General features: G+C 43.6%; 2 protein-coding genes across 21 annotated transcripts in view; one reads left to right on the top strand and one right to left on the bottom strand.

Moving 5' to 3' along the window:
- The window catches only part of GIT2 (GIT ArfGAP 2), a 48655-nt gene extending 39871 nt beyond the window's left edge, over positions 1-8784 (bottom strand). For 13 of the 15 annotated variants that reach the window (XM_036085949.2, XM_036085944.2, XM_078060877.1 and 10 more), the window contains exons 1-6: positions 8598-8784; positions 4361-4494; positions 2673-2785; positions 1922-2027; positions 308-394; positions 61-191 (exon numbers count right to left, since the gene is read on the bottom strand). In XM_036085949.2, coding sequence (XP_035941842.1) covers positions 61-191; positions 308-394; positions 1922-2027; positions 2673-2785; positions 4361-4494; positions 8598-8649 — 623 coding nt within the window. In that variant the 5' untranslated portion in view covers positions 8650-8784. Of the gene's footprint in view, positions 1-60; positions 192-307; positions 395-1921; positions 2028-2672; positions 2786-3263; positions 3378-4360; positions 4495-8597 lie in introns of those variants that run through there. The other 2 variants (XM_078060873.1, XM_078060875.1) reach the window with 2 other exon arrangements.
- Positions 8785-11174: 2390 nt separating this feature from the next.
- ANKRD13A (ankyrin repeat domain 13A) overlaps positions 11175-27710 on the top strand; it is a 33436-nt gene continuing 16900 nt past the window's right edge. For 4 of the 6 annotated variants that reach the window (XM_078060879.1, XM_078060880.1, XM_078060882.1 and 1 more), the window contains exons 1-5: positions 11175-11543; positions 14678-14740; positions 22922-23054; positions 23839-23963; positions 26946-26991. In XM_078060879.1, the coding sequence (XP_077917005.1) occupies positions 11448-11543; positions 14678-14740; positions 22922-23054; positions 23839-23963; positions 26946-26991 (463 nt within the window). In that variant the 5' untranslated portion in view covers positions 11175-11447. The remainder of the gene's footprint in view (positions 11544-14677; positions 14741-22921; positions 23055-23838; positions 23964-26945; positions 26992-27710) is intronic. The other 2 variants (XM_078060881.1, XM_078060884.1) reach the window with 1 other exon arrangement.

Genomic DNA, 27710 nt, shown 5'->3' on the forward strand with positions numbered 1-27710 from the left:
AATCATACCCAGCATAAATAATCCCTAACCAAGGCAGTGACAAGAATCTAGGTCTCTCACCTCGCATAATCCACAGGAGTTTTTCCACTAGAATCCTGTGTGCCTGGGTCTGCTCCATATACTGCCAGTAATTCTGCCTGTAAAATCTGCCCTGCTTTGGAGGCAACGTGGAGTGGGGTGTTTCCTTTTTCCTGAGAAATATTAATAAAAAGTAGACAAAAAAGCAAATTAAATAAAACTAAAGGCTACACAAACACAACCCACTTAGTTTCAATTTAATATCTGAATCAATTCATGCTTTCCTCACAGGGTGAAAGAAGTTGGCTTGTGCTCCTAAAGATAACAGCCTCAAACAGGTTTCGAGATTCCCCGTTCTCACGCTTGAGTGGAGTTGCTGAAAAACACAAACCAAAAAAAATATCTGTTAAAAGAGTAAAGAATGGTATACCAGAGCTGCTGGCAGGTCATTTTAGTATATGTTATATTAGTAATAATCAATCTTCATTTAGCTCAGTAAGGTGGAAGCAGCCCTCTCTCCCTCACTGGTCACAACTACCCCTGGGCTCTAAGGTGGGGCCAGGTCTACTTTACCGATAAGGAAACAAGGGCTGGGAAGGCCAATCCACCCAGATGCATGATTTGTCTAAGTGGCACAACCAGACCTGAAGTGAGAGGCGGTATGAGAAGGTGGGTGAACGGACTCTGAAGTCTCAAAGACCTGAAGTTCAAACCAATACACCCTTCAAGTTGTGTGACCTTGTGGAAGTTCTTTAAGCAATGTGAACCTTAGTCTTCTCAGCTCTAAAATGGTGATAACAATGCCACCTATTCACAGGGTTGCTGTAGGGAGTCGATGATAGAACAAAGTGCTTAGCATGGAGCCCGGTACACAGGAAACGCTCAAAGAATACAGCTGCTGTTATTATAATCATTATTATTTGTTGTTATTATTGAACCTAGGGCTTTAGGGCTGCGTATCCCACACTGTGTAAACTACAGGATTCTGCCTTATAGCATACCCTCTCCACCATTCTTGGCCTTGTATACAATACTTTAACAAAGTCTTACAGGGTGGGAAAAAGGCCTGTGTATATCAAATTCTGTACCACTGCAGAGAAGCTCTTACACATGCAGAAGATGAACTTCTTTTCTTCAAGTCTAACCCAGAATTGTCCAAGATGCAATAACCATTATTGTAAGAATACAGAAATCTACTCCAACATCTATATCCACATCCTATTTTTAAAATTAATGTATTTAATATTTTTAAGTTGTGGTAAAAAACCCATGACAAGCCTTATTAATTAGCAGAAGTAACAGTTATATATATTCTGTGTAAAGTTTAAAATTCTGATTGTGAGTGCCCATGCTCTGTGTGAACATTTCCTAAGGAGCAGTGCTTTAAAAATAAAGATGCATATTTTTCATGGCATCTCTCAAAAACATGCAAAGGCCCACATAAAGAAAACCATCTACTCATTTTACAAGTATAATAAAGAATCCCAAGCACTACAGCTTTGAGTCATCCTGCTTCCTGAAGATCCTACTCAGTATGCAGCCCAGAAACCTAAAGAAGTCCCTCGAACTCCCTAGTCCCTTCTAGAAACAAACTCAAGGATGGTTCCTATTTCAAAGTTAAACAAAAAACTTACAGAAATATAATTTTAAAACCATATCTGAAGAACACAAATCACTTTCTAGATACATACTTATTTTTCCTCTTTGCCCTTTTACCTCCACTAACATGAATGGCTGCCATTTGAACTAAAATTAAAGATGAAACCAACTGCAAAAAAGGCTGTTATTAATTATTTAGAGTACAGAAAGTTTTTGTTTTTTCTTTTCTTCCTCAAGTTTTTTTCAAACAAAACAATATACTGTTTCATCCAGCAGTTTTAGGATTTTAAAAAGTGTGACCCACCTTGCTAAGGTCTTTGGCAGTCACGCTGTCATCATCCCTGCAAGGCAAGCGATGGACAAACGCTAACATCTGATACTTGGCTCTGATGAATTCCGCTTTATTAGGACTGGTTCGAGGAAAAAAAAAAAAAGAAAAGAAAACAAAAGTTTACTTGCAGTTCAGATGTAACATTCCCCATTCTTTAGGCTGTAAAAAGAAGAGGAAGTGACCCGTATCCCCTACTTGAGAAGAAAATGAACAATAGTGAATAAGTTCCAGCAGGAGTTTAAGACCTGAAGTCTCAAAATGTCAATTAGTCATTCTAATGGCCAGGATTGCAGAGTACTTGCTTTTTAGAGCCTCTCTCTTTTCTTTGTAATTTTCTTAATTGACCTAGCAGCCTTGTGAGGAAGCAGCATTACATCCCATCCTACAGGTGAGGCATCAGGCAGACTGGAGCCCAGAACTGAGATTTCTGGTCTGACTGCCTCTTGTCTGAGCACCTAAGCTTAAATCTGATTACACTAACAGCCTCCAAGCTTTAGTCTCAAACTGGAGAAGCCACTGACTCGTGCTGTGCAACCATGCAAAAGAGATGGTGTTCTGTGCCCGGCCTTGTTCTGCATTTCTAATAGCGAAGAGCTCAATGCACAACTGGAGTGTAACCACCTCCTGTGCCGCCTTGTGGAGGCTGGTCCAAAGTAGCTGCACTCCTTTTAGTGGGCCCCATGGGTTATGAAGAAATAAAAGTATTTATAAACATTCCACTCACTGTACTTTATCCTGTGGATTAGCTTTACGTCTTCCGCTCATAATAGAGGCAGGGTCCAGCAAAGAATGCTCCCATATAGAATTAGCACCATTATTATACAAGGTTTCAACCATCTAAAACCAAGCAGTATAAAATCATATTTTAATTTCTTTCCACAAATATTCACTGGAAATTGTAGTGACTGAACTGGGAAAACCAAGCCCTACTGCAAATATCAGCATGATGGGGATGTCCTACAAATCATTGCTTTCTGATTCTAGAATGAGAAAGATGAACCTTATATGCAGGATTCAGGTCTGACCAGAAGGATGGCTAAGTACCTAAAAGTGTTTGATTAAACTGTTCTTACAGATTATGAAGGAAGAGCACTTCGACACTTTGGGGCAGTGTTTCCCAAGCCTGATCATTCAAATACTATTTTCAAGATTCTTAACAACCCATGTACTGTCTAGACTTTCTAACTAAGATTTTCCTTTAAAGCCACTCGCTTTTTAAAAACTTTTACTAGCAATTACAGCCTGATGTGCTAGTTAAAGTTTTCCTATAAACATTAAAATAATGTAACCATTAAAATAAATATTTGAGTATTACCTACATCTCTCTTGAGTGGTTCATGTGCCATACTTTCGGAATTGTTCTTTTAGGGTCAAGCCTGGCATTTTAAACTACTCATCTCTGGACTTTCTTCAGGCCCTATAATGAAATCTGTAAACAGAGACCTGAGAGCAGTAAACACCCACTTTCACATGTGAAGGAGCTGTTAGAAACTTCTGAGCAAAAGTTATTAATAAACCATACTTCCCAATTTCATTTCAAAGCATGACTCCTGACACAGCCCCATCTGTTTGTTTTCCATTGGTGGAGACATTGTCACATCAGAGACCCAAACCCACTTGTTTTGGCCCGCTGGTTTATATAGGCAAGTTTAAGGGACATGTTGAGCAGCTGCCACAGATCTAGTAAAATATGTACTCAAGACAAATGAAGGCGAAACACATGCTTAATTCTGACTTCCAAATAGAACTTGAAGAATGCACCCCAAAATAGAAGTACAGGTGACATGACATTCGACCCCAAATAAAACAAAGAGCTCACTTGACACTCAGCAGGGTGTCGGGCACTCAATCGAAACATGTCAACCCAATCTGGTGTCTAATTGGTAACAAGAATTTCAAGAAAACTTAAATCAGATGTCTCTGAGATTTTTGAGGAGGAATCTCAGTCCATGCTTCCATCAAAGCAGGAAACGTAAGGAAAATTTACGGCCATCCCACCCTGAGCGCGCCCGATCTCATCTGCTCTCGGAAGCTATGCAGGGTCGGGCCTGGTTAGTACTTGGATGGGAGACTGCAGCTTTCAGAAACATTTATTGTGGTATATGGAAAAGACAGACTGTTTAAGAACAATTTCAGTCCAGAAAGTCAGCAGTGAAACGTTACCAAGAAATTTTAGGAATTATTTTTCTATCTATAATTGAGCTTTTGGGACAAGATTTATTTGTTAGGAGGGGAAAAAATCTTAAATGAGGAATTCAGTTCTTACCTACAGCACTAATAGGCACAGCACCTCTGTTCAGGTATGATTCAAACATTTTTGTAAGATTTAAGTATAGTACGAGAAATTTTAGTTGCTAAAACTATGAACCCTAAAAGCTCAAGTTACAAACCATGAGAATTCTTACTCTTTACCTGCAGCAACGTGGGAGGCCACGGTGTGTGTTTAAGATGCCTTACTTGAGAGATGTGGCGCCCTAGGCTCCGATGGACACTGCAGCACTCGTCACATATAAAAGTCCCCCTATTTACTGATGCCCAGGAAGGATCTGGAAAGAAGAATGACATCTCAGTGGCGAGGATACCAGGTGGCTGCTATACTGCCAGATGGCCAAAGATGACTGAGGTTTGGTTTTTCAAAAAAACAAGACATTCCTGTTGTGTTAGAATGCTAGTCAACATACCAAGCTGGTGAGCCTGTCTGATGATACCACCTATCTTGGCTGATTGGGTACCACATTAATGGAGATTAAACACATGAGCTGAAGCCCTAAATAAGCAATTGTCTCCTTTCTGGTCCAGGGCCACAGTCTGTAGCCCTAATGTGATCTACCACCTCAGATGCATGCTCCTTCATTCAACATAAGAGAAGCAAACTGAGAGGGTATGGATGAAACATTTCAAACCAATCTCCACAAACAGTAAGATAACATAGCCGTGTCAGTGAATAATCCACAAAGCATGATCTAAACTAAGTGCTGAAGAGACTGCATCCTAATCTACTGCCGTACCTCTGCATGGCTCTAGGCTTGGCAGAAGGCTGCAAGCAACACAACAACAAAACTGCCTGGCTGTGGTGGCTCAGAGGACACACTGAGGAACCTGGCCTTCCCTGCTAGAAAATGTTTTGACATCCATTAGTCGTTTCAAATAAACTGCCGAGTCCCACCTTGCAACTGATCTGAACGAACAGAAGCTGGAGTAACAGCAGCTTCAAAGAGGCAAAGATGTAAAATAAAAGTGAGTAATATTTGTGGTGCGTGTACAATACTTTTTCCCCACGAAGTCCCATGGAGCTTCAGCAGACATCCTTTGAGACAAGGAATAATTCACACTTGGTAAGCAGTGAGAATAATCCACACTGGGCCAGTAAACTGAACACATACTTAGAAATCCCAGATAAAAACAGACTTTCTACATTTCGTCAGACTCACAATGGGGTGACAATAGGTACCACTCAAGCTGCCTGGTCTAAGAGCTATATTTAGAAATTCTTCAATGTCCACAAAAATCTCTAAAATGCATGTACACCATCTTTACCATTTTTAACAGTTTATTCAAATCCTTTCCAACCATATAATGAAAAGTTACGAGATTTCAATCAGAGACAAATCCTGGGAGTCAAGGGTGTGGTGGTTGAGAGGGTGGCTCTGGAGACAAGCAGTCCAGGGTTGGAAGCCCAACTCTGCCACTTCCAGCACAATGATCTCAGGTAAGTTATTTTTTTGAGCATCGTCACCATGGATCGAATGGGAATAACAGCATAGCTCAGAGTAGGGGGCATTTATTATAAAGGGTAAAGTTCTTTGCATATAGTAAGTACTCAGTAATGTCAGCTGTTATAACTTTTCTAAATTATTTTCTAAGTACCATTCGGATATTTTCAAGGGGCCGCTGAAATTCTCGACAACTGGAAAAGGTTTTTGATTGTCAATACTTAAGACACCAACTGTTCCAGGTGAACACTATTACTATAGTGAAAAATCTCAAGTGGAGTTTTCAGGTAGTTGAGCTCAGAGAATCATCTATTTAAAATGAACTAGATTTGGGGCACCTGGGTGGCTCATTTGGTTTAGTGACCGACTCTTGATTTCAGCTCAGGTCATGATCTCAGGGTCGTGAGATCAGGCTCCACACTCAGCACGGGGTTGAGTCCACTTGGGATTCTCTCCCTCCCTCTGCCCCTCCCTGCGCGTGTGTAGGAACATGCACGGGTGCACACTTGCTCTCTCTCAAAATAAAACAAAACCTTTAAAACAAACTAGATTCATTTAAAAAAAAAAGTAAAATATTTACTAGGATGTGATCATGGTTAAATGTTTGCCATGAAATAAAACAGAAACAAAATAATTCAATGAAGTATAATTCTGTACTACTGTGCTATTCTGAAATGCGAAGACTGAAAACATTAAGATCAAAGATCCCTGCAAAGATACATAAGAACACTGCTTTTTGTAGTTTGGTACTCATACTACTACTTTAAAAAAAAAACAACTATTTTGAAGCATAGCTTTGGTTTTCACATATCATTCAGAGGATTCACTGTGTTCCTGGAGAAAATGAAATAGGAATGAGACACATTAAGCAAGGTTCTGAATTACTTTAACATCATGGATCAGAATCCCATGGAAAAAATATTAGAATGTTCACAACACAGTAAAATCAAAATCGAGCTCATACGAATGACGTTGGGTGAAACCCTTCCAGTTTACCTAAATGTTCTATGCTGGGGCTTCTTACCCAGACTCCAGGAACACCACAAATGGACTTCAGAAATGTCTGTGACCCCATTAAGAAATTATGAGCTCTGTATGAAAGAGTAACTACACGTGCATTTTCTGGGGAGAAGGCCTCAGCAGTCATCAGCACCTTTAAAGGACCCCTACGAGAAAGAGGTAACTCTTTGGGGCTCTGCAGAAAAGGCAACACAAATTCCTAGCTGCTCAAGTTCACACAACATTTCAAGGTAGCCTAATTATATTCAAAACAGGAAGGAAATGACTCAAGTCTCTGTAGATTAGGCATTTGAGACAACAACAAAAATGATACAATGGAAGAGAGAATGTTCTGATATATGCACGAAATGCTGCAGAAGGGCAAGACAGTCATTAGTGTGGCAATGGTGAAGCAGTTTTCCTTTGTCCCCTACCACCTAATGAGTGAAGAATACACATTCCAAGAGGAAGTCTGAATCTAGACTCATGTGAATCAAACACATCACAGAAAGTTCAACTGAAAACAAGTAAGAAAATAAGGAAGTGGAACAAATAACATTTTCAGAGAATACGATGGGAGTCTATAACCCGCACTTTCTTGAGGTCCTCTTTTTCAACTCCTCTACCCCCTGCCCCATCGCAAAGGAAACTGGTAATCCCACTTGCACACTACACAGGCCATGAAAGAACCACATAAGGTTATCACAGTACTTATTTAAAATCGGTCTTCATATAACAAGATGAAGTCCAGAACAGTTGCAAAAACACTAGGGTTCAATGATTTAATTATGATGGTTAATTGGACTTTATTGTAACCAAAGTCATCATCTTACCTTTGAATTACTTCAAATTTCAAAGCAGGTTAATCCAAGCACCAAGAAAAGCACAGAGACCTGTCAATTCAGTTTCAATTGCTAAAACGGATCTGAACTCTAAATCTAAAAACTCTAAATCCCTTATGCAAGGGAAGAATGGTTTTGAGCTTTCAACGCATCCATAGGTCTATCCTGCCCGAATGCCCAAATGTATCTATTTGCCAGTGATTTTGTTTTGTAGGTTGTAATTAATGTACAATTTAGAACCTCAACTCTAGCTTTAAGAGACCGCAAAGGTTCTGTACTAAACAACGCAACACAAAAAAGAAAAAAACTTAGATGAGATGATCCTAAGAATATTCATTGACTCTTCCTTACCACTGAATGTGGTTCTCCCAATTACCTCCATCGGAAAAATGAGGAAATTAAGGCTGGACCAAATGAAATCACCACCCCAAGATCACGCAGAAACAAAACCTAGTTGAACCCAGGCCGTTCAGATCCCAAAACTCGAGACATGCATTGCCTCCCAAGCGCTGGTTGTGTTTGCAAGACCTCGACCTTCTGGAGATTCTCCCCGGTGGAAGTAGAGTGGGAGCCGGGATCTTAGGAGCATGGAAATCATCTACGGGGGTCCCCTGGAGAGTATCAGTGGACGGAAGCGGCGAGTGCACCCACCCCAGGAAGGGCCTCCTCGCGCGGCGGGAGTCCGGGGGGCTGCGCGGGGAGCTGGGGGAACACCTGCAGCCTCAGGGGGCCGCAGCCGGGAGAACGCTCGCATTTTACTTCTGTAATTGGCCTTCCTGTGCATTGCCCAAGCCCCTTCCTGTTGGGGAAGCAGCGCCGACCCCGCAGCCTCCCCGCCCGGCCTGGGACGGAGGGGAGGAGAGGAGGAGAGGGGATGAGAGGGGAGGGAGGGGCGGGAGGGCGGCGGCCCCCTAGCCCGCCCGGCTCTGACAGGCCCGGGACGGGTCCCGCCCCGAGGCCACCCCGGGTCCTCCTCCTCGCGACCCCAGGTGTGGGGTTCGGACGCCGGGACCCGCCCGACTCGAGGGGGCGGCCCCGGGGCAGGGGTCCCTTCGAGCAGAGCTGAGGGAAGCGGGCCCGGCCGGTGCGACTCACCCGGCCCGCTGCAGTCAGCGCACACCTCGCTGCTCCGAAGCCGCTTCGACATGGCTCCCGCCTCCCACCTGCCAGGAATCAGGGTCCCCGGGACAGTGAAGGCGGCGGCGGCGGCGCTTCCGCTCTAACGGGTCCCAGCGGCGGCGCTGGCGGCGGCGCCTCTCCCCTCAGCGCCTCGCAGCCGCGGCGCAGCACGCACGCGCGGGGAGGTGCCCTTCGCCGCCGGACAGATCATGTGACCGGAAAGGGCACGCTGCCTTGCCGCCATCTTGAGTGAGGGCAGATATGTGCTCCAGCATCTTCTGCCCTGCCTATATATTTTCTTCAATTTGGGTCTCTCTCTTTGGAAGTCCCAGCACTGAGTAATACCAGGGGAAGCTGCAAAATCTCGTGGCCAGAGTTCTGCAGCCACAAGTTTCCTGAGGCAATCAATAGTCAAGTTACTTAGTATAACTGGTCAAATTCATTCACTTAATCAATAAATACTTACTGAGCATTTACTATGTTCCACATACTGTTCCAGGTGCAGAAGAAATAACAATGAGCAAAGAAGACAAAATTTCCTGTTCTCATGGCGCTTACATTCTACTGTGGTAGACCTACAATAAAATAAATCAAATAAGCAACAGTTTTAGTCTCATGTGGAAGATGGAGCTGATATGTTATCTACCTCTAGTGCGCGATTTTTTTTTTTTTTGGCATGTCTTGATACATAAGAATGATTTTTTTTTTTTTTTTTTTTTACATTTTTAAAGGGTTGTAAAGAAGAAAAAGGAGAAGAGGAAGTGGATGAATAATATCCGACAAAACTCATATATGGCCTACAAAGCTAAATATTTACTATCTGGCTAAGGAGAAATGGAATAATTTACAGAAAAATGTGGTGTGCCTGCCCTATTGTAAGCACTCAATAATAGTAGCTCCCACTATTCTTGGTATTCCGTATCACTATTATTTTCTAATCACAACTTTTTGTTTTTGAGAATAAGAATAGATGGCCTACAGTAACACAGGATGGTGTGAGATAAACACAATGAGATGAGTTTAATCAGTGTGAATGAGAGAAGAGATGTGACCCTAATGCTAATGAATATTTATTGTATGTATTATATGTAAATGCAGCCATGATCTCCAGTCAGGAAATATTGGATGCCTATTAAGGTCCAGGCACTGTTTTGACTTTAGATACTCTGGTAAGCAGCCATTGTGGAGTTCTGCAACTCATGAATAAGAGAGATGTTCAATGAATATTGAATGATGAAGAGAAAGATTAAGTCGCATAAAGTTTCTGGAAAGATAGGAAGTCCTGGAAGAGGTCTTGGAAGCTCTGGATGTTGGTCTACCTCTCCATTTTGGTAAATGTGTGGTGTAGGAATAACTGCATAATTCCCACACATTCCACAGTGAGAGCCTCTGGGTGCCATCCTGATGCTCCTGCATCCTGTTTTGGTTCTCAGACTCACAAATCTTCTGGACTCAACACATGTGGAGAACGGATTAGGCCAGGATTCTTGAACAGCTGTTGTTGCAGGCATCTGAAAAGCTGGCTGCACACAGGCCGGGGAGGGAGAGGGTATGTTTTCAGGATGCACTGAATAACTTCCCCCAGCTGTGTGGTCTAGTTGTAGACAACTGTGTGGATAGCTTTGGCTGGTGAGTAGCTGCAAGTTGACTTGGCTCTTCATTGAATCAAAAGAGCTGTAGTGTCTGAGGTTGAAACCCAAAGAATGAACTTAATATTTGCAGAGTGTGATCAAGTCTGGGTATTATCTATTAGTCTTTTTAGCCATAATCCAAAACTCAAAGTGGCTAGTTCCAAAAATAAATGACCCTCATATGTGGAAGAAACCACCATCATATGTAACTTTGAATCATAACCCGGTTTGGAGGTCAGATAGAACAGTGGTTCTCAACTGGGGATGATTTTTCTCCCCCTGGGGACATTTGGCAATGTCTGGAGGTATTTTGGCCAGGGGAGTGCTATGGCATCCAGGGGATAGAAAGGCCAGAGATGCTCAACATCCTACAAAGCACAGGACAATCCCCACAGAAAGAAAATCACTGAGTTTACAATGTGCCAATGTTGAGAAACCCTGAGGAAGAACAACTCCCTCGTTATGCAAATCTTCAGTGCCACTTGTCCAGAGTTTTTAAAATTCCCTCTTTAAAATTGTTCGGTGTTGCCCACTTCCAAAATGGCTTCTGGCCAATCATGGAAGCACTGCCCAATTCCAAAAAGGCTGCAAGGGAGTCAGTAACTGGTATGGTTTGGTCCAGGCCCCAGCTGCCCCCCCCTGAACTCACAGCGGATGGAAGAGGCCCAGTTGTGGACTGAACCATGTGAAATCGCTGGAGCAGGGGGAAAGGGGCTGGTGACGGATAGGCCGAGTTTTCCGTATCCAGATCCTGAGCTAAGGGAGAGAATGTTAGCTCTGTTTGGGGACTGCACTGTGTTTCCGGGTGTGTAGTTGGGGGTGGGTGCGATCGGGCCGACTCCGGGCCGCGTGGCTGGCCTCGTCTCCCCCCGCCGCGGCGTGCACGGTGGTTCGCCCCGCGCACTTCCCGGTTTGGGGCAGTTCGGCCCGCAGAAGTCGGTTCGGGAGCTGTCAGCGCGGGCGGGAGCGCGGCGGGGTGCGGGGTGGGCGCGGCCGACCCCGTCCCCGACCCGGCCCGCGACCCCCGACCTCCCGCGCGCCCCGCACCCGGCCCGTAGGCCGCCCCGCCGTGTACCTCGCCCCTCTCTCACTCTCTCTCTCGCGCGCCGGCCGCCGGGCGGGCGGGCGCCGGAGACCCCGCCGGGGCTGAGGCTTGGCAAGCGGGCGGTGAGGGCCCGGCTGCGGCCTTTTCGCCATGTCCTCGGCCCGCGACAACAGCGGCCACTTCCCCTTGCACCTCCTGGTGTGGAACAACGACTACCGGCAGCTGGAGAAGGAGCTGCGGGGCCAGGTGAGGGGCGGGGCGGGGGTCCGCCGGCGGCGAGGGGCGGGGGGTGGGCGGATCGGGAGGTCGCTTTGTCCCCCTGAGCCCATCTCCAACCTTCTGCCTTCGGGGCCCCGCAGACCCCTTCAGTTCTGCAGCCGTGGAACAATAATAATAAGAGGACATGTATCGGAGTGCTTACTGGGTGCCAGGCCCTGTGCCAGGCGCTTTATGAACATTATCATCTTTTTGCCTTTCCAACAATCCTAGGAGATAGGCACTGTTATTATTACATTGGCCAGAGAAGGAAACTGAGGCTCTCAGAGGTTATGTGCCTTGCGCAAGGTCGCCCCCCTGATAAATACCAAGTCGGGACTTTAACTATGGCCGGCTGGCTCCGGAGTGCACTGTTTTAACCAGTTTGGCTCTACTGCCTCTCCCAAAGAGGTGAGAACAGCACACACCGCTCACCCCACCCACCCTTTTTGTAAGGAAGGGCTTGGTTGGGTTTGGAGTCCAGGTTCTAACTCGCCCTGTGACCTTGGGCAAGGCATTTTTCCCATTCTGGCCCAGGGAGGCTGATACATACCAAAGTTTGAGAGTCACGGGTGCACAGGATCCTTAAAATCCCTTCCTATCCTCAAATGCTTTGATTCCTTGTCTTTTATTTATTGCTATCTCTTTAAAGCAGTGGTTCTCAGTTGGAGGTGGTTTTTGACACACACCTCCCCACCCCCAATGGTAATGCATGGAGACAGTTTTGGTCCTTACCGGTGGGGAATGGGTGCTACTGGGATCTTAGCGGTAGAGGCCAGGGATGCTGCTCACCATCCTACAGTGCACAAGACAGCTCTCCACAACTGAGAATTATCTGATCCAAAATGTCAGTAGCGTTATGCTTGAGGAAACCCTGCTAGTGCCCTCAACTTACAAGCTAATATACTTAGCAGTTAGGATAAGGATTTGTAATTATTTGGTGTAATTCTTGTTGACTTTGAAATCCTTATTTTTGAATGGCTCAAAATCGATGCTATAATTGTCAAGAAATTTTAGAGAAAAAGGAGCACTTTTGGTTGGCAAAAATTGAGCAAGGTCAGCATCACCCCGTTTGGTGAATGGTTACTGCTAAGTGAGTGTGTTCTTGCACCCTGCTATATTTTTAAAAAATCTGTTGAGCACTTGCTGGAAGTCAAGAGTTGCTCTTTTTTTCATTTAAATCCTCTGTCCAGACAGAATAAACTTTTATTGTGAGAGTCATTGGTCTTAATTAGATCACGCCCCCAGAGTAGATGATGATTCACCATTAGGTGTCCCAGTATACCTGGTGATTTCATTCCCTTTCTGTTACTAGATGTGGTGCAGAGGGAATCCTCCATCGTTTTGCTCTCAGCTCTAAGTGTTCTCACCTTGGACACTTGAAAAACGACCAGACAATCCTGCTGTGTTGTGCATCTGCACTTCCTCAGTATCGGTGCTGCCCCAGCTTCTTGTGAAATACCAAGATAAAGTACAAAGAAAGTCACAGAACTAAACTCCCTTTTGATAGAGAAGTTCAACGCCATCATTAAGCCACATACTCTTTCTTTTTTTTTAAAAGATTTTATTTATTTATTTGACAGAGAGAGACATAGCGAGAGAGGGAACACAAGCAGGGGGAGTAGGAGAGGGAGAAGCAGGCTTCCCCGCGGTGCAGGGAGCCCGATCTGGGGCTCGATCCCAGGACCCTGGGATCATGACCTGAGCCGAAGGCAGACGTTTAACGACTGAGCCACCCAGGCGCCCCACCACATACTCTTTCAATACTGATTTCTGAAAACAGCAGGCTTTCTATTCATTGGAGGTGAAGAAAAGAGCTTGAATGAAGTGCAGTTTTTCTTTGGAGAAAAACTTGTTTGATAAGAACACGGTCTTGGGTTTACCATCTAAAATGTGGCATAGTTGAATTCTCTCCTTTTCCTGTAGGCTGTAATTCATTGAAAGTTCTCTGTGCCTCTTACCTCGAAAAATGTTAAGGACATTCGTGATCAGAGAATTATAATTCTGCAGCAGATTTTCCTAGAGTAAATTAGATCCTTCACACTTTATACTGTCAAGGCAGGGGGTCAAAGGAAGGATATTCATACTTGCTAATTATTTGGTTTTGACTTTGTTATTGTTTATCCCCGTAGATCATTTCATAGTATACCCGTCCTCTCTGAGGACTCGGTAGTTGAAGCCGATTCATAAAGAACATCTTTACCGTGAAAGCTTGACTGTCATGACCACATAATCTAATCTCAATCCTGAAACTTGGCCATTGAAGGGGTAGAGGTGGGGCTGGCTTCAAGGGCATGCTACCTGTGCTCAGAAGGGGTATGCTTGGTATAATGCTCTGCTGTCACCATCTTGAAATTCTTTTTTTTTTTTTTTAAGATTATTTATTTGAGAGAAAGAGAATGAGAGCAAGACAGCGTGGGAGGGGGGCGGAGGGGGAGAGAGAGAGAATCTTGAGCAGACTCCCTGCTGAGCATGGAGCCTGACTCGATCTCACAACCCTGAGATCTGACCTGAGCCGAAGTCAAGAGTTGGAGCCTTAACCAACTGAGCCACCCAGGCGCCCCCACCGTCTTGAAATTCTTAATTATTTTTTTTCGAACAAGGAGCCTTGCATTTTCAGTTTTCACCGCGCCCTGCAAATTATGTAACTGGTTCAGGGTTAAGAAGTTATTCATTGATATCATTAAAATATGTGGCAGGAAATATTTCGTTGCTTTCATATTTGTCAAGAGTCTCTTGATTATGAAACAACTACGGACTTCGTGACTTGGAGGCAGTTGGGTTAATGGCCAGTACTAATACTGATAACGTTGTGAGCTTGGGCAAGTTATTTACCCTTGCTGAATTGTTTTATCATCTGTAAAAATAGGGAGAGTAGCACTGAGAGCCTACCCATTTGTCAGGCATTGTGCTGAAATGCTTTCTGTGCAATTTTAGATTTAATTCTCACACTGCCCTGGAGTGAATGCTTTCATGATTCCCATTTTACAGATAAGGAAACCAGATAAGGTGGAGAGGCTCAGTTGCCTGCTTAGCCTGTGGCTGAAGCAGGGTGTGAACCCAGAACGTCAGACTCTGTCCTAATGCCGTATTCTTAACCCTTGCATTCTGCTTCTTTCCGTAAGAGTCCCTCCAGTTCAGAATCGTGGAAAATAAGGCAGAGAACAGATGTGGAAGTGCGGCACATAGTAAGTGAGAGTAATCCCATTTATCATCGTTGCTGCTGTGATTATGATAATCTTCCTGGGCATTCAGTTTCTTTTATGTATGCCCCAGTTTTGCTGCAAGGAACGTGTGTTGGCTGCATAGTTAAAAACAAAAAAATTCCTATCACCCCAGCAATACAACCAGCTGTTTCACTTAGTGTTTTGTTTGCCAGTGAGCTTCTGCTCTCCGTTCCTTCCTTCCTCCCATCCCACGAGTGAGACTCGAAGCAGGCACACCACACCGGTAGCTGTAAGGGTTGTATTTTGTTCTAGGAACAACAGCACAGAAGGAATCAAGTTTATCCAGAGGAAGAGGGTAGGCGCGTTTCTGAGTGTGCGTGAGTCAGCCCCCACCCCAAGGTCTTGCTGAGAGCTGGAGTGTGGAGTTTGCCAGCTCTGCATTTGTTTCGAGCTTTCCATGTTGGCTCAGCAGAGGCACTTTATTAAGTGCCTCTTAACGCATTAGCTCTACTGTCTTTAATATTCAGTGGGGCCTTGAAGTCGGTGCAGTGGAAATGATTTGTGTCACGGTTATGTTGTTTGTCATTTAGCTAGAGAGGTCTGTTAAACATCCCTGGCCTTCTTATGGATGCTGGGAGAATGAGTGAACACTTAAGGGGACATATGCAAAGGTCAGTCAGTGCACCTTAGATGGGGGGAAACCCAGGACCGAGTAGGGTGGAGGGTGGCAGATAAGGCCTGACTCGAGGGCCGGGCCCCAGTGAGGAAGCCAGCAGGTGAAAGTATACCATCAGGGCAAGAGGAAGAGGATGTTCTAGGCGGCAGCAGTCCTCAGAGCTTGACGGGGAGCTACCCTGGGGTTGTCGCCCCAGTCTGCAGCAGGCCAGGTGGGGCACTGGGCACACATTCAGGTTGGTGCCTGTTGGCTGGAGGCCTTCCAGGAGCCAGGGGCCAAGCATCCAAGATGAAGAGCTAGAGCCTGCTCTCACGTGCTCCCTCTTGGCCCTCGGGGGCTCAGGCTCACTTGAGGGAACTATGCCTATGGATACCATTTCCCGCCTGACTTGGCAGGGGCGGGGGGGAGGGGGGGTTGGTCAGTTTGGGCCACAGCTGCAGAGGACCAGAGCAGCCTGAGATGCACAGGAATGAGGGTGGACTTCTGGAGAGAATGGAAGGCCAGTTAGCAGCCTCTTGCTGGAGCCCCCACCCCACCCCACCCCCGCCAGAGGTAACAGTGATGGTTGATGAAGCACTTACATTGTGTTGGGTTTGGAGGCACAGAAGGGTTGGTTAATGCACCTGAGGCTAGTCAGGGGCCTGGACGTGGGCCTCTTGTCTGGCTCTGCGGCCTGCACTCACAGCTTGGCCTTTTACTGCCTCGGGAGGGCAGCAGGATGAAAACAAGGCTTTGAGCAAGCAAAGTCAGTGGGCTTAAATTAGCAATTAGGATGGGGACGTGCAGAAATCTCACTGCTTTTTTTCTTTGGGGGCACTATCATAGTTGAAGGGGTGGGTGTTTTTAATTTGGTATAGTTCATGACTGAAGAAACATAAAGGAAAAACTGAAATGATCAGCTTCCAATGTGAATTCCAGTTTAATTCTGAACGCTCTTGCTCACTGAACTAATGTCATTGGTTAGAGACCCTAAGCCCCACTATAAACTGTAATGAAATCTGAACAGATCCCTTTTAGGAAGAAACTGACCGCTTATATGTGGGTGTATGATAATAAGAGCTATTTCTTCTTAGTGCTTCTTAACAGGGTTAGTATTATGCCTTTACTCTTGTAAGAACTCTGTAGGGTCGGTGTTTTTTATTCCCAGTTTACAAGGGAGCAAACTGAAGCTCTGGAGAAATTAAACAACTCATCAAACAGTATATAGATGATAGATTCGTTTTATGTATTACATAAAGCACATACATACATAGGTTTTTTCAAACATCTTTATTGAGCTATAATTCACTAATTATACAATTCACCCATTAAAGTATATCATTCAGTGGTTTTTAGCGTCTTCACTGAGTTGTGCAACCATCACCACCATCAAATTCCAGACATTTTCATCTCCCCAGAAAGAAACCTCGTACCCCGTAGTCACTCTCCATTTCCCCTCCACCCCTTCAGCTCCAGGCGACCGCTAATCTACTTGCTGTCTCTCTAGATTTGCCTATTCTGGACATTTCCTATAAATGGAATCCTATGATATGTGGCCTTTTGTGTCTGGTTTCTTTTACTTACCATGTTTGTGAGGGTCATCCACGCTGTGGCACGTATCAGTCCTTCATTCCTTTTTATGGCCGAATAGTATTCCCCTGTCTGGGTGTACCTCATTTTGTTTATCCATTTACCAGTTGATGGATGTTTGTCTCCGCCCCCCCCCCCCCCGCACTTTTTGGTTATATGGGTAATGCTGTATGCATATTCGTGTACAAGTTTTCATATGGGTGTATGTTTTTATTTCTCTTGGGTAAATACCCATGAGAGGAATTGCTGGGTCATACGGTCACTCTATGTTTGACTTTTCGAGGCCCTGCCAACCGTTTTTCAAATTGGCTGCACCATTTTACATTCCCACCAGCCGTGCGTGAGGGTTCCATTTCTCCACATCCTTGTCCACACTTGTTATTCTTTTTGATTGTAGTCATCCTAGTGGGTGTGAAGTGGTATCTCATTGTGGTTTTGACTGACATTTCCCTAGCGATGAGTGAAATTGAGCCTCTCTTAATGTCCTCCTTGGCACTGGCATATCGTCTTTGAAGAAATGTCTATTCCAAATCCTTTGCCCGTTTAAAAATTGGGTTGTCTTTTTATTCTTGAGAAGTTCAAGTTCTTCATATATTCTGGATACTAACTAGCCCCTTATCAGATAAATGACTTGCAAATATTATTTCCCCTTCTGTGGGATGTCTTTTTACTTTATGGTATCATGCAAAGTACAAAAATTTTCAATTCTGATGAAGTGCAATTTATCTGTATTTTCTTTTGTCTCTTATGTTTTTGGTGTCGTATCTAAGAAGGTTTTGCCCAACCCAGGGTCACAAAGATGAACTCTGTTTTCTTCTAAGAGTTTTATTGTTTTAGTTCTTCCATTTGAGTTTATGATCAATTTAGAGCTAATTTTCATGTATCACATATATAAAACTTCATTCTTTTGCATGTGGATATCCAGTTGTTCAAGCGCCACTTGCTGAAAAGATTATTTTTTTTTAAAGATTTTATTTATTTATTTGACGGAGAGACAGTGAGAGGGAACACAAGCAGGGGGAGTGGGAGAGGGAGAAGCAGGCTTCCCACTGAGCAGGGAGCCTGATGTGGGGCTCAGCCCCAAGACCCCGGGATCATGACCCGAGCTGAAGGCAGACACTCAACTACTGAACCACCCAGGCGCCCCTAAGTTGTATTCTATTGATTCTATCTTTATGGCAGTACCGTACTGTCTTGATTGCTGTAGCTTTATACATAGTTAAGTTTTGAAATTGGTAATTGTGAATCTTCAAACTTTGCTCTTTTCAAGATGGTTTTGGCTATGCTGGTCTCCTTGCACTTCCTGAAGAATTTTAGGATCAGCTAGTCAATCTCTACAAAAAGCCAGCTGGAATTTTGATAGGTATTGCATTGACTCTGTAGCTCAGTTTGGGGAATATTTTGTTTTAAGATTTTATTTATTTGAGAGAAAGGGGAGGGTTAGAGGGAGAGGGAGATGCAAACTCCCCGCTGAGCAGGGAGCCCGATGTGGGACTCGATCCCAGGACCCTGGGATCATGACCTAAGCCAAAAGCAGATGCCTAACCAGCTGAGCCACCCAGGTGCCCTCAGTTTGGGGAGTACTGACATCTTAAGTATTAAGTCTTCTGAACCATGAACATGTGATGTTTTTCCATTTATTTAGGTCTTAATTTCTTTCAACAATGCTTTACAGTTTTCAGAGTTTATGTTCTGTACTTTTGTTATTTATTCCTAAATGTTTCATTCTTTTTGATGCTATTGTAAATAGAATTGTTTTCATAATTTCATTTTCAGTTGTTAGTGTATAGAGAGACAATTGATTTTGTTTCATTTTTTAAAGTTGAAGTATAATTAACATACAATGTTAATTTCAGGTGTACAACATATTGATTCAACAGTCCTATACATTTTCAGTGCTCACCATAATAAGTGTAGTCACCATCTGTCACCAAACAACGTTATTACAATATTATTGACTATATTCCATATGCTGTACTTTTCAAAATCTTTGTGCCTTACTTATTTTATAACTGGAATTTTGTATATCTTAGTCCCCTTTATCTTTTTTTCTTTTTTTTTTATCTTAGTCCCCTTTATCTATTTTACCCATCTCTCCACTCACCTCCCCTCTGGCAACAACCAGTTTGTTCTCTGAGAAATATAATTGATTTTTATGTATTGATCTTGTATCTTCCAATCTTGCTGAACTCCTTTGTTAGTTCTAACCCTTTAGTGGATACTTTAGGATTTTCTATATATAAGATCGTGTCATCTGTGGATAGAGATTTACTTCTTCCTTTCTAATCTGGATGCCTTTTCTTTCTTTTTCTTGCTGTATTGCCCTGGTTAGAACGTCTAGTACAGTACTGAATAGAAGAGACAGAAGAAAACATCCTTGTCTTGTTCCTTATCTTAGGGGGAAGGCATCCAGTCTTTCACCATTAAGATAATATTAGCTGTGAGTGTTCATAATTGGGTGCTCTTTGAGGAAATTCCCTTCTATTTCTAGTTTGTTGAGTGTTTCCTGTTTTTTTATTTTTATTTTGTATCACGAAGGGGTGTTGGATTTTGTCAAATGCTTTTTCTCCATTGTCGTAGCCTTGTTTGGGCCTCTGTAACAAAATACCATAGACTGGGTAGTTTATAAACAATAGAAATTTATTTCTTAAAGTTCAGGAGGCTCTAAATCCAAGATAATGGTGCTGGCAGATTTAGCGTGGTGGTGGAGAGGGCTCTCTTCCTGGTTCATAGCAGGAGCTTTCCATCTGTGTCCTCACATGGTGAAAGTGGGTCTAGCAAGCTCTCTGGGGCCTCTTTTATTAAGACACTAACTCCATTCATGAGGGCCCCACACTCATGACCTAAGCACCCCCCCGCCCCCCCGCAAAGGCCCCACTTCTAATACCATCATCTTTGAAAGTTAGGATTTCAACATAAGAATGTAGACTACAGTTAGATCACAGCATACATCTATTGAGATGATCATGTGTTATTTTATTTTATTTTATTCTATTAATATGCTGTGTTATATTAATTATCAGATGTTAAACCACCTTTGCATTTGAGATAAATCTCACTTGGTCCTGGTGTTTAATAGCCCTTTTTATGTGTTGCTAAATTTGTTTTGCTAATATATTGTTGAAGATTTTGCATCTATATTCATTAGAGGTATTGGTCTGTGGTTTTCTTTCTTTGGTAATGTGTTTGTTATCGGGATAATACTGGGCTCATAAAACAAGTTGGGAAGTTTTCCTTTATCTTCTATCTTTTTTTATTTTTGGAAGAGTTTGTGAAGAATTGATATTAATTCTTTGAATGTTTGGCAGAATTCACCAGTGAAGCCATCTGGGCCTGAGCATTTTTTAAAGTTTAAAAATAACTGATTCAATCTCTTGTTACAAATTTATTCAGATTTTCTGTTTTTTCTTAAGTCAGTTTTGCTAGTTTATGTCTGTCTAGGAATATGTGCCTTTCATTTAAGTCTCTACTCTGTTGGCATACGGTTCACAGTATTCCTTTTTTTTTTTTTTTTTTTAAGATTTTATTTATTTGAGAGAGAAAGAGAGAGATTGAGAGAACAAGTGGGAGGAGGGGCAGAGGGAGAAGCAGACTCCCTGCAGAGCAGGGAGCCTGATGCGGGACTTGATCCCAGGACCTTGGGATCATGACCTGACCCGAAGGCAGACGCTTAACCAACTGAGCCACCCAGGCGTCCCATAGGATTCCTCTTAAACACTCTGTATTTCTGTAGAGTTGGTAGTGATATCCCTTCTTTCATTCCCGCTTTTGGTAACTGGAGTCTTCTCTCTTTCTTGCCTGGTCAATCTAGCTGAAAGTTTATCAATTTTGTTGATATTTACCAAGAACAAGTTTTTGGTTTTGTTGATTTTTCTATATTGATTTGCTGTCCTCTGTTTTGCTAATTTCCACTTTAATCATCCACTGTCTTTAATCCCAGTCACCAGAATATAGTATTTTTCCTCCCTTCTCTCTTTTCAAATGACAAAGAGGTGCAGGAGGCTCTGAAGAGCTACAGTCAGCATTGCAAAACGGGCTGCTGTCTGGCTCATACGTACTTTTTTCCCCTGTGGTCCAAACTAGGAAAAAGTCAACTACTTAATGTATTTGGCTTTGATTTTACACACCATTTCTAGTGGTTGCCCAGGAGCTTGAGTGTCAGTCCTTGGTCTGAGATGTTTTGTTTTGGGGTGTGAATTGCATTAAATAGAATTTCCCCTTTTTGTGTGGCAAGTATTGTTAAACATCTCCTCTATATCAGGCAGTGTGCTAAACCCAGCACCTTTCCCGTAAACTGAACTTGTTAGGTGAGGAAACAGTTTATATAACAGATATGTAAAGAGGCAATGAATTTGCTAATTATTTCTCTCTTGCTAAACTTCAATCTTTAGTTGGATTACTGTTTTAAAAACAATGGTTTACCGCAGATTAGAGACCAGGGTGGTGGAAGCTAGGAAATGCGAGACTTGGATCCGGCCCTTTGGAAGAACATCAGTGTCTCTGGTGAGAGAGAGAAAAGCCATACCCTTGGGGAAAGCCAGGGAATCCCGGGAGGTGGTGTGGGCCCCTTTCCAGGAGATGTGTTGGTATTCCAGCGCCGGAGAGAACGCTGAGGCCTGGGATTGGTCCAGGAGGACATGTGCTCGCTTAGCAGAATGTCTTCGGCCACTGCTGTCGTTCCCCGAGACCAGTTCCTGTCTTCACTGCATGCCAGCCATGATGCACTTTGCAAAACAGGAGGTTCAGTAGGTTCAGTAGCTGTTTAGCTCTGCTTACCTTTCTCCCCTGTGGCCAGTAAGTGGAACATTCTGGGTATCTTTGGAGGCTGCAGTTAAAGCTTGCACAACAACTAGCATCTCAAATCAAGATAAAAGCACATTTCCTGAGAAGTATTTGAGCACTTACAACGTTTTACATCCCAGAAGTCCCGTGGTAGTTTCTTGCGTCCTTGGAAGAACGTTCAGAATCCTCTTTGGAAGGCAGCATTCGGTCATTCAGACTGGGCTCATACCACCAGAGAAACTGCCACTTGGCTCTCCACCCAGTGCAGGTGGCGGAAGGAGGGCCGGGATACGAATGAAGAGTAAAAGCCAAATGGCTCTGCCCAGCATGGGGAAGAAAACCTTCGAGGGGAAACAGACCACAGTGGCATGTGTTTGTTCTCACATTTACCTAGAAACATGTCCACATCCACGTCTGGTGGATCACGCTCATTGCAGGACCCGTGGATGCTGCTACTTCACAGTGCTCAGAACTCCATACACAGTAATGAGAGTGGCGTTCTGGGGGGAACCCAGCTAGAGAATGTGATTTTATTCTGACCCAAATGACCTTCTGTACTTTCAGTTTTTTTTTTTTTTTTTTTAAAGATTTTATTTATGAGAGAGGGAACACAAGCAGGGGGAATGGGAGAGAGAGAGGGAGAAGCAGGCTTCCCACCGAGCAGCCCGATATGGGACTCGATCCCAGGACCCCGGGATCATGACCTGAGCCGAAGGCAGATGCTTAACGACTGAGCCACCCAGGCGCCCCTGTACTTTCAGTTTTGCTTAAAGTCCTCCACTTCCTGGTCTAGACCTGAGTGCTGATATATGCTTGAGAAATCCCCCGTGTTCGGCGTCACAGGGTGGTTGCATTCATGAAAGCCCCTAGCCCTATTTAGACTTCATCTGAGGGCTGTTGCGGGCATAAGACGTGCCTGATGATCTGAGGCCTACAGTCCACGTTAACTTATTGGGCACTTCACTTTATAGAAAAAGGAACTCAGTAGCGATCATCTTTATTATAGCCCTCAAATTAATATTTCAACCACTCCCACATGCAAGCATTCTTTCTTCCATATAGTGCTATAATTAATGTGTAATTTTCCACTTTATACTAAATTTGATCTCTCACACACATTTCCATGTTTTGATATAATATATACAGTCTTACAAACGCCAGTGTTTACCTCACAGAATGTGGAGGCCCTGGACCCACGAGGTCGAACCTTACTGCACCTTGCTGTTTCTTTGGGACATTTGGAATCTGCTAGAGTCTTGCTGCGACATAAAGCAGATGTTACAAAAGAAAATCGTGAGGGATGGACAGGCAAGTATGCTTTTAAAATATCTGAAGGCCTTTTGTTTCGGTATCTCTTTCTGAATAAAGGCCAGTCTCAATGATAGTTGTCCTCAAGTTATCTTTATCTTAAGACTCTTTCTGTCCTGGGAGTCGGGCCGGGCGAGGAGACGCGGGCCTGCAGCACAATGGTGCGAACTGTGCCCGGGGCCAGAAGCCCTCAGTGAAGGGCAACTCCTATCCAGAAAGCAGCTCTCAGTTCAAACCCTTCCACCACATATGAGTGTGGAGGCCAGATTCCTCCTGAGGAGTGTGATGGTAACTCCAGTGAATCTGTCGGGATAGGCAAAATCAAAACAAAATTATGGCTACAAGTAGCCTTTTCCGGTGAAATCCGGGCATTTCACTTGCTTGCAAGCAATGAACTGTTGGTCAGAGTAATTCTGTTGGCTGAGCAAAGATATACCCAAGCCCTACCTGCCCGGTCCACATGTAACCACGGTTGTGTGATCACACAGGTAAAGCCTGCCCTCTGAAGACACTGTCAGGATTTCAGAACCAGTGGTAAGAGACGGGGTGTGGGAGGAGGATGGAAGTTGGTTTGCTCTAGAGGCTACGAGCACTGTATTTTCTCTTCACTCAGTTAAGAGCTAGCGATAGCAGTCATGGTCATAAAAGTAAGGTGGGATGTAGCCTCTCCCCCTCTTTGAAGAAAATGTTGATCTTTGATCTACAGACTCTTTTTTAACTAGCTTAGGAGTTTGTCAGAGTCTGAGACTACTGGGTGATGAAGTTTCACCTCCTTGGTTTCCAGTTTTACATGAGGCTGTGAGCACCGGTGACCCCGAGATGGTGTACACCGTTCTTCAACATCGGGACTACCACAACACATCCATGGCCCTTGAAGGAGTTCCTGAGCTGCTCCAGAAGATTCTCGAGGTATCCATAAAAATGTGGCAATGCCATAATTTGAGTTAAATGCTGACAACATAGCTGGAGACATGGTTAGACATCCACTTGTACCTTCCTAAGAGTTTAATGAATTGTAAATACAATACATTTAGTACCAAAGAGCATTATTCCTTATCTATTAGACGTATCAGGTCTTTCACCGATTACGTTTCTATGTCACTAGACCTATCCTTTTAAGTGCTGCTTAAAAATTATAACTTAAGACAAATGGACATCAAACAATTTGTCTAGGTGCCTGTTTTCTTAACAGTGGCCTTCTGAACATAGGTCTTTTTTTTTTTTTTTTTTTGGTTAAAGATTTTTATTTATTTATTTGAGAGAGAGAGCATGAGAGGGGAGAGGGTCAGAGGGAGAAGCAGACTCCCCGCTGAGCAGGGACCCCGATGTGGGACTTGATCCCGGGACTCTGGGATCATGACCCGAGCTGAAGGCAGTCGCTTAACCAACTGAGCCACCCAGGCGCCCCCGTAGGTCATCTTTTTTTTTGAGAGACAGTGCACACATGCAAGTGAGGGCAGGGGGGTGGCGGAGGGGCAGAGGGAGAGAGAATCTTCAGCAGGCTCCACACCCAGTGTGAAGCCTGAGACAGGGCTCAATCTCACCCGGAGATCATGACCTGAGCCGAAATCAAGAGTCAGACACTTACCCGACTGAGCCACCCAGGTGCCCCTGAGCATAGGTCATCTTGAGGAAATTGTGATGAGCATTGGTTACTGTACAGAGATTTCCAGGGCCTGCTGAGGCTCCGAAGTGTGTATGCACCTTCTCCTTGCCACTTGTGTTGACTCTAGCCGTTAGCATTTCGTGACTTCTAATCCATTGGCTTAGTTTATTTACAGCCATTGGCTTTGGGCCAGTGAAGACAGTTATCTATCTGTGAATTAAAGTGTATGGACTCTGTGACACTTGGAGTCATTTTTATGAAAATTTACTTATGGGGCGCCTGGGTGGCTCAGTCATTAAGCATCTGCCTTCCGCTCAGGTCATGATCCCGGGGTTCTGGGATCGAGCCCCGCATCGGGCTCCCTGCTCCACGGGAAGCCTGCTTCTCCCTCTCCCACTCCACCTGCTTGTGTTCCCTCTCTCGCTGTCTCTCTCTCTGTCAAAAAATAAATAAAATCTATAAAAAAGAAAAAGAAAAAAAAGAAAATTTACTTGTAGGCTCATGGACTATTTTGCATGATGGTTGCCATTCTCCAGAAAGTCTCTGTTACCTGCAAGAACCATCTTATGAGCCAATCGTGCAATGTTCTCAGGGCTGCAGGAGACAAGAAAGTACCATGCTTCAATTTTCTTGTCATTTATTCTTAAGCACATAAGTGAGCTTCCCAAAATATCTCCAAAGATACTTGCTAGATAAATCCGCTTTACACTTTAGTCAACATGTTTCTTGAGAAAAATTAACGGCTCTATTGAGAAAAGGAACAACTTTGCTGTAAGACAATCACTGCTCATTATCTGAGCACTCTTTTTAAAAAATGTATTTCTCTGGCGCTCAAGCAAAATCAGTCCTGGAGATACTCATTTTTCATGTACTACATGAAACCTTCCGTGAAATATGAAATAGTTGTATGCATTGCTTTTAAGCAGTGTTGTATGTGTACAAAAGATCAAGTGGATTTCTTGTTTTCTTATCTAACTTACTGGAGGAGGAAAACAGATTTGCCCACTTGGCAAAACAGAAACTGACTTAACGTGGGGTCATTCTTTAAAAAATCCCATGTAAAGGATTTCCTTTTTTTAACCTGTATTGATCCATAGCAGTAAACTGCATTGGGTTGTGTTGTCCACTTGAAGACACAGCCTATGAATGACCTGTGTGCCCAGTGGCACCAGATGCTGTTGCTGACGTTTTGTCTTTCATCATTTTCTCCTTAAAACAAGCCCCCCGGGTGCCTGGGTGGCTCAGTCGTTAAGCGTCTGCCTTCGGCTCAGGTCATGATCCCAGGGTCCTGGGATCGAGTCCCACATCGGGCTCCCTGCTCGGCAGGAAGCCTGCTTCTCCCTCTCCCACTCCCCCTGCTTGTGTTCCTGCTCTCACTATCTCTCTCTCTGTCAAATAAATAAATAAAATCTTTAAAAAAAAAAAAAACAAGCCCCCCTTTCTTATCCGCTGCCCCTTGGAGAGCCTTTTGTCCATCACTGGAATCCTGGTTTTATTCTCGGGTAGATTCTTGGTCTTCCTTTCCTGTGCTTCTGTAAAAACCATGAGAAAGCCATGGCGGGGGGTGGGGGGAGGCAGGGAACAGAACAACACCTGGAATTTCTAGTATTTCTCTTATTGGATGGTAACTGTTGGATTTCTTAAGTAGCTCTCCAAGAACCTTCTGTAAGAATTTGGGGCAGGTCAGAAAGTCGTCCTAAACAGGGCTGCTCTGGTAGTATAAACTTTTATAAAGTCAAATTCTAAAAGTTGAAGAGGAAAATAAGGGCAAAAGTCTGTTAACTGGAGGGAACATCAACTTCCTGGGGAGGTGATGTCTGGCAGCCTCTTCTGGTTTCGAGGTCCAGTAAATATGAAGCACTTCCAGCACACAAAACCTGTTACAGTCGAGCTCCCCCATAGAATAGATGGAATTGATGTTCCTTTCTTTTTGTTCAGAATAGCCTGTTACCCACATTGCATGGTGGTGCCTAGGCCCATCTTCCAGGCTAATCTTTCTGCTACTGTTAGGAACCAGACTGAGTCCTAAATCAGATTTGATTTTATCCCTCTCTAACCTTGTTGCTCTCAGTTAACTTTATTAACTGTCTAGACATATTTTATATCGAGATAAAATAACAGCCTGCATATAAAATAAACATTTACTTTGATGGGTTTGCATTTTATGTTTCTTATTTTTTGTGTTCTTTCCTTCTCCTCCCCCTTTAAAACCTCATTAACCCTTACCATGTTTGTGTTCAGTTAATAGTGCTAAGGGTCATTTACTTTAAATCTTTGTCCTTCAGGCTCCGGATTTCTATGTGCAGATGAAATGGGAATTCACCAGCTGGGGTGAGTGGCTCTGGGCTTGTAATTTATTTGTTTCCAAATTTACTGAGCCTGAATATAAGTTTATTTTTCCTTTATAAAAACTGAATATATATATATTTTTTTAATCTAAGAATTGCATAGAAAAGAATAAGGAAAAACAGTCACCTATAATCCCACTTAAGCACAACTACTGTTAATGCTTTGGATATTTTCCTTCTAGTTTTTTCCTCCGTGTATAGGGATTTTTCTCCCGAGCATCTGTAAAGATAATATATAGACAATTTTGTCTCCTCCTTTTGTCACTTAGAGCTGATATCTGTCCATATTACTAGTTTTTTTTTAAAACATCACTTTAAAGGGCTAAAATTTTAGTAAGTAGATTTACCATAATTTATTTCTCATTTCCTTATGTGGTTCAACTTGCTTCGTTTAAACTTGTTATTTTAAGGAAGAAGATGAGACAAATGTCGGGATAGCTTGGTATTTTACAAAATGGATGTATTTCTCCAAAATCTTCTGTAGGGCAAATTGACTGACAGTAATTTTCATAGATGTTCCAGTTTTATTTCTTGTAGATCAGTTAATGACAGCTCTTAATTCCCAGGTTCCCAGCCATTTCACTCCGACTTCTCTGTCAGGCAAGAAGTCATATTTGTAACGAAACATTTAAATGAAGTAAAAAGTATGTAACAGAAGAGAACTTCAGGTTCTTCTGGAAACCTTACGAGTTCTTTTCCAAC

Source organism: Halichoerus grypus, chromosome 13 (assembly GCF_964656455.1).
Source record: "Halichoerus grypus chromosome 13, mHalGry1.hap1.1, whole genome shotgun sequence".
Taxonomy (NCBI): domain Eukaryota; kingdom Metazoa; phylum Chordata; class Mammalia; order Carnivora; family Phocidae; genus Halichoerus; species Halichoerus grypus.